Raw genomic sequence first — 6,638 nt, 5'->3', positions numbered from 1 at the left:
GAGCTGACCTGAGGCTGCGCAGCGCTGAAGGCAATACTGTATGTAAAAGTGTTGAATGCGGGACAGACAGACGTAAGAAAATAGACCTTGGAAATTGCAAACATGCGTGCAATCAAACAACTGCATATAGGCCTATGCCATGTAAAAATGTGACATTATTACAAATTGAATTTAGTTTAGTTTGCATGCATTTTTTTTTAAACTCATGTCGTAGGCTACGGCCCGGTTAGGAATGTCCTGCATCCCGGTAGGCTACCGGGCAGCGGCCCGGTGGTTGGGGACCGCTGCAGTAAGACACAGGTGCTAAAAAGGCAGAATCCATTCTGTCTGACAGTACTCATCCAGATACAAACACTCTTTTGCATTTGTATTTTAAACTCATTTATTATACTTAACTGGATTGTGTGTGTGTGTGTGTTATTGCTGCAACACAAATAGCCCCATTGGGACAAGTCAAATTCTACTACTACAAGCATTTGCATGTCTATTGCCCTGGTGCATGTCCTGTCATCCTTGTGTGGGGCATTTTGGGGCCGAGCAAACTTTACAGTCTACATTTTGTTATGATCAATTAAGCCCTCTTACTAAAGACAGCAAATATGTTTCCAGGGTGGGTTTTGATCTATGAACCTACTGCATTAACCATTACTTGACATACTGACCTATGATAAAAATGATAAGTTGAAAAAAACAACTCCTGCCATGTGGAAACCATTGACCGTCGAAGTCTGGACAATGAGATCCATCATTTGTAAGCTTTGTAGCTTGGTTGCAGCTGTGTGATGTTAATTTTGGTCCATGATAAGCTCCACGGTTTTTCTTGTTAAGTTAACAGGAAAGAGGCGATTTGCAGAAAGAAGCAATTTCATTGTGGTGACTGGCTTTGCTATGATATGCTTATGACAGTATCATATCTTGCGTGATGTGATTTGTGTGATGCAATGATAAAATCTTAACCATTTATTAGATTTGATATGTAGATTTGTATGCTTTACAGTTCATCTTTCATTAAACCCTCAAACAGGAGTGTGGAACAATAAGTTAATTAGGCCAAGCCCCTAACCCTCTACACCCACATCCTCTGCTTAGCCCAGTATAGTTCCTGTTCACAGCAACATAAACCACCAAAACCCTCTACCCATACTGTGTAAATGTCCGCTACAGAACTCTACAGCAAGTACGACTAGAGTGTAAGTATAATTCAACTCCATGCACATTTGTTTATTCAGCATTGAGATATTCTACATGCTATATTCAAGGAAGTGTTTTTTTTAGCAATGTAACAAAGTTTCTTTAGTCAGATCCTCAGGTTGACCCCAGAGTGCACTTTTAACTCTTTATCACGTTGACTGACTATCTTTTGGTTATAATGGTTATATTGTTGTATTGCATTACTGCAGGTACTGCATGTATTTGAGTAATAATGAATGACACAAGCAGTGCCACTCATGATGGGCTTCAAAGTCTGCTGACTAGCACAGCCAGTGCTTTCTCCACTCATGATGGGCTTCAAAGTCTGCTGACTAGCACAGCCAGTGCTTTCTCCACTAATGATGGGCTTCAAAGTCTGCTGACTAGCACAGCCAGTGCTTTCTCCACTCATGATGGGCTTCAAAGTCTGCTGACTAGCACAGCCAGTGCTTTCTCCACTCATGATGGGCTTCAAAGTCTGCTGACTAGCACAGCCAGTGCTTTCTCCACTCGCACATACAGGTAAGACCAGTTGCATCGACCACTTACTATCCTCAAACAGCTGTATACATAGAGCTTTAATGTACAGCTTATCATTTGAGTGATCAACACTTCTTCTCAGGTGATCTTTTAAATATCTCAGCAGATGTTTAAAGGTCAACACATGTTTTGTCTCTGTGTGCTCTGCAGTTCTAGTTTCCCCAAATACTGAATCCTGCTCAATGAAAATATTAATGCATCAGTCATTTGGGTATTTCGTATTTGAACATTTGAAGAGATAAATGGATACAAAGTACATCTTGTTGGGATTTTACCTGGCTACAGCAAGCGCCATCTGTTTGTGTAGAAATGTCATACTGAAGAAACAGAAGCCTTGATCTTAATCTTAAAATCAAAAATGTTTGCCTGAAATTGCACTGTGCCTATTTACAAGGACATTGTTCCCACCTCTTCTGGGGCCTACCATCAAATGTTGGACCTCTATAGAAAGCTGAGAACCTCTAGTTTTCGTAGGAAAGAGTCAAAATAAATGTGTGATGTACTCACAAAGAGTTACAGAGGCTAGAATATAGTTTTTTCTTTCTGCCGGATTACAAGCATCTCTGGACTGAACACATTTCAGTGTGACCAGAGGTCACTTGATATCACTTAGAAACACAACTGAGCCCTAGCACCAGGTCTTGTGAAGTTGTGTGCAAAAGTAGATCAATATAGAATGAAAAAATATGAGTGCTTTAGACTATTATTTGCCAAGGTATGCTCATGCGTTTTGTAAAATGCCTATTGAAACTCCCCATAGGACTTTTTGCATAATGCATGCAAAATGCATACTGACAATCAAAGGCTTACTGCACATGAACCCCTTTGTGTAGAAGCATAATCCTGGTCTCAAATGAAAGGTAACACTTTGAGGTTTCTTGTGAATTATTTAGATTGTATGTCAGGTGTTCTGATATAGACTGACTACACACAATATGGAATAAGGACAAAAAAGTCTCTATTTTTGCATTTACTTTGTTGGTTCAATGAGTGTGTATAAGATAGACTATACATCTGTACAACTAATATTGGATAACACAACATGAAAATTCAATTTCTATGGATTCTTGTGAATATTTCAGTACCCAATATGTTGCATCTACTTATTGTGCTGCAGCTACACTGCAGCCAGAAGTCAGGGTAGCACCAAAAGCGGAGGGGGGGGGGGGGGGGGGTTTTGGATCAAATTTAATTGAGACATAATAAGATTAATCTGAGAATGTAAAGCACTTTAGAGATTGTACATGAAAAAAGTTGTTATTTTTGGATTCCCAAGAGTCAAAGCTTTGAAATGGTGTATAACATTACTATGCTACATAGCAATATGGTGCATACAATTGATTTAGAATGTTGGGGGGAGGTGGGGGAGGGGGGTAACCGTCCCGCCAGCGGGACACTGAAAATTATGTGGTTTTAAAGCAACACGTTTTTTTTTTTTACTTTAAGATATCAAATTCATTCAAAGTCATTGTAATGCTATACTAATTGATAATATGGAGACTGGTTTCTCTGAAATTGCTGATGCATACCCAGATTGACTGTTATTGCATATATGTAATGTTGTTTTTGTGGGTAAGGGCATGGCCCTTTTCGTCAGTGAATTGGCCACCCCGTTACTACAGTAAATCAATACTCAGCACGTGGAAAATGACAAAAAGGGGGAATTCCTACATTGTGTTACTTTTAAAGAAGCGTGGAATAGTGGAGTTCTGTAGGATTTGAGTTGTCTTGAACGAAGCCACACAGCCCTCATCCATTGACTTGCATTGTATTCAACACAGCACATCACATGGTGCAAGGTGGTATAATAAGAACGCTGGCCTGGTGCTAGATGGTTTGCATACTAATTTCACTGGATATCTGGACAGCACACAGAGCATATAGGTGTTTTTGACATTGCATTAAAATGGTTGATTCTTTACATTCTGTTGCTCTTTCTAGGTTATTTTTTAACTAAATATTTTTAAACTAAAAGAAACTGAACATAGTTCCTTTCAGAAGTTTTGTTTGTTTTAGTTGTTGACAAGTGTGCTGATTGTATTCCTGTTTCCCTTCAGTTCTGCTCTAAAAATCTCCACCACAGTGGAATACGAGGATGACATCACAATAGATTACGATGAAGCAGAAGACACTGGGGTATGCAATTACACCCGTCACTCGGCCAGCTTCCTTCCTGCGCTCTATTCCATATACTTTGTGTTGGGGCTGCTGGGAAACGGCCTGGTGGTGTGGGTCATTAGTATGGGGGTGCGCCTGCGGAGCATGACGGACGTGTGCCTCCTCAACCTGGCGCTGGCCGACCTCCTGCTGGTCAGCTCACTGCCCTTCCTGGCGCACCAGGCCCGAGACGAGTGGGTGTTCGGCGATGCCATGTGCAAGCTGGTGCTCAGTGTGTATTACGTGGGCTACTACAGCGGCATCTACTTCATCGCCCTCATGGGTGTGGACCGGTACCTGGCGGTCGTACACGCCATCTACGCCATGCGGGTCCGCACGCGCTCTTACGGGATCCTCGCCAGCATCGTCGTCTGGATCACCGCCATCTTTTCATCGTTCCCAGAAGTGCTGGCAGTGAAATTATCCAATAGCAACGCGACGGCCAAAAATGTCTGCGGCCGAGACTACGAGGACAAAGGTGGCCTGCGTGCCGGGGCCATCTTCAAGATGAACGTCCTGGGCTTTGTGATCCCACTGACCATGCTGATCTTCTGCTACAGCCGAATCCTGCTGACGCTCCTACACAGCCGCTCAGCCAAGCGCCAGGCGGTGCGGCTCGTCATGGTGGTGATGGTGGCCTTCCTGTTTTGCTGGACGCCCTACAACGTCACAAACTTCTTCTGGGGGCTGCACGTCATGGGCTACTTTAACAACTGCGAGTCCAGCAACGCCCTGCTCCTGAGTCTCCAGATCACCGAGGTGATGGCCTACACCCACTGCTGCCTGAACCCCCTGCTCTACGTGTTTGTGGCCGAGAAGTTCAGGCGGCACCTGCTCCGACTGCTCAGCAGGAGCCCCTGCCTCAGGTGCAGCTCCCTCAAGGCCTACTTCAGCACGGCCAGCGGCTCTGTCTACTCCGTGTCCCGCAACACCAGTGTGGACGAGCGCTCCACTGCAATATGACATGGGCGAGAACACACACGGCCCCTTGTCCCCCCCCCCCCCCCCCACACACACACACACACACACACACATGCATGCACACATACACAAAAACACATGCATGCACACACACAGACACACACACATACACAAACACAGATACACATATGCATGTCCAGTTGTCCACACACACACAAACACACACACACACACACACTCAAAGTTAGTGCCCATCGAGATGCAAAGGAATCCCAATCATGAGTTACCAAACTATTCACTTGGTGAATGAGTTTGGATTTTTCCAGGTTATGCGCATATTGCACAGACTGCACATAGATGTGCACACATTCTTCAGAGGATACTTGGACTAATGAGGCAAGGCATGTTGAGTAAAATACCCAAATTATTGCTCTAAAGTCATATACAGTTTTTACGTATCAATCCCCATATTCCTCTTTCACTGCCATTGGAATAGTTATTTATAACACTGTGTAATAAAAGATTAATAAAGAAGATAAAATAACAACAAACTAAATAGAAATATAGTTAACAGAAATCATCTGTTAAAGTCTAGATTTGAAACAAGCCAGAGCTCAGCAGCAAAGCAATGAAAAGCATGGTAAAGTTCTAAAGCTTCTGACAGGTATTACCAATGAAAAGCATGGTAAAGTTCTAAAGCTTCTGACGGTAGGTATTACCAAATGAAATTTTCTCTAGTAATCTGAAAGTGTAGGAGGTGCGAAATCCTGAAGTATTTTGTAATTTGATCCAAAGAATGGTTTTGGGCCGGTGTATCCTGTAGGTGCTGTTTGTGGTTTCCTCATCAAATGCTGGTGACTTCAAAAGAAGAGAGATATCCTCTGTGTTTTACCACAGAGATGGAGAAAAACACGTAGAGATATCAGATTGCACAATACTGAGGAAGTAACCTCAAGAACCTTTTTATCCCAGGTCAATGTGTTCTGTCCTTTCAGTGGTGAGATGATAAGTAGAAATGCATATATCTATTTTAATTACATTTAAAACCACAAAATGTTACTGGAACTGCATAATGATATTTATATAACACAGGCCAGTGTCATGGGGAAAACATTTGATTAACAATTGAATTATGAATTCGATACAGATATTTTGTACATATTCACAACAATGCACACATTTTAAGTCTGTATGTAATGCATTTCATCTGAGCCTGCTGCAGACATAGTTTTACAGTTAGTCATAGTGAGCCCTGCAGTCTGTTCCCCACCCCCAGACCACCCAATATTCATTCTGAATGTACTCTCTTGCAAAGTCTGCAAAGTCAGGTTCACTTTGCCGGTAGCTTGCAGGTATATAAAATGTTGTGAGCTCTTGCACAAGGTCAATTATGAGTATTTGCACATTGATGAATGACTCACAAAAGCATTGTAGATCAGTGTTGTGATTCTGTCTAGAACTATTACAAGAACATCCTGCCCCTACTGTGTTTGTCTGTGTGATCGTGTGACTCTGGTAATCCACGGTAACATACACTTTCCCCCTCCTCTCCTGGTGAGGGCAGTTAGCCTGACGTAGCCATACTCAATTCTAGTCAGAATATAGGGGGGGGGGGGGGGGGGATACCTCTGCACTCAATTGGATAGGCCTAACCAATCAGAGCAACAAAATAGCTTATGAGATGTAGGAACAACACACGAACCATCCTTCTTCTCCACAAATGCCTTAACATTGTTTTCTGGTCTTTAGTAAAAGTTATTGTGCCGTCAATATCTCCTACAACACTCATTAGCAAAATCTAAGAGATACGTAGTAGGGTAGGCTATTAG

The 6,638-nt window shown here is 42.6% G+C and overlaps 1 protein-coding gene across 1 annotated transcript; it reads left to right on the top strand.

The window, feature by feature from the left end:
• Positions 1–1,132: 1,132 nt before the first annotated feature.
• Positions 1,133–6,419, top strand: LOC143118959 (C-C chemokine receptor type 5-like). The gene is made up of 3 exons (XM_076280147.1): positions 1,133–1,190; positions 1,401–1,713; positions 3,789–6,419. Exons 2-3 carry the CDS (start codon positions 1,424–1,426, stop codon positions 4,849–4,851), a joined length of 1,353 nt encoding a protein of 450 aa, XP_076136262.1. The 5' UTR covers positions 1,133–1,190; positions 1,401–1,423; the 3' UTR covers positions 4,852–6,419.
• Positions 6,420–6,638: the final 219 nt, after the last annotated feature.

The sequence above is a fragment of the Alosa pseudoharengus genome, unplaced genomic scaffold (genome assembly GCF_046254945.1).
Source record: "Alosa pseudoharengus isolate Yale_2024_CS ecotype anadromous, Long Island Sound unplaced genomic scaffold, YU_APseudo_1.1 YU_APseudo_1.1_scf_12, whole genome shotgun sequence".
In the NCBI taxonomy this organism is placed as follows: Eukaryota; Metazoa; Chordata; class Actinopteri; order Clupeiformes; family Clupeidae; genus Alosa; species Alosa pseudoharengus.
The sequence above is the reverse complement of the archived record's forward strand: the minus strand, read 5'-3'. Positions and strand labels throughout refer to the sequence as shown.

Coding starts and splice junctions, on each gene's coding strand:
- LOC143118959 (XM_076280147.1), top strand. CDS start 1,424: ATGAATGACACAAGCAGTGCCACTCATGATGGGCTTCAAAGTCTGCTG. Junction 1,714..3,788: donor TTCTCCACTCGCACATACAG/GTAAGACCAGTT, acceptor GTTTCCCTTCAG/TTCTGCTCTAAAAATCTCCA.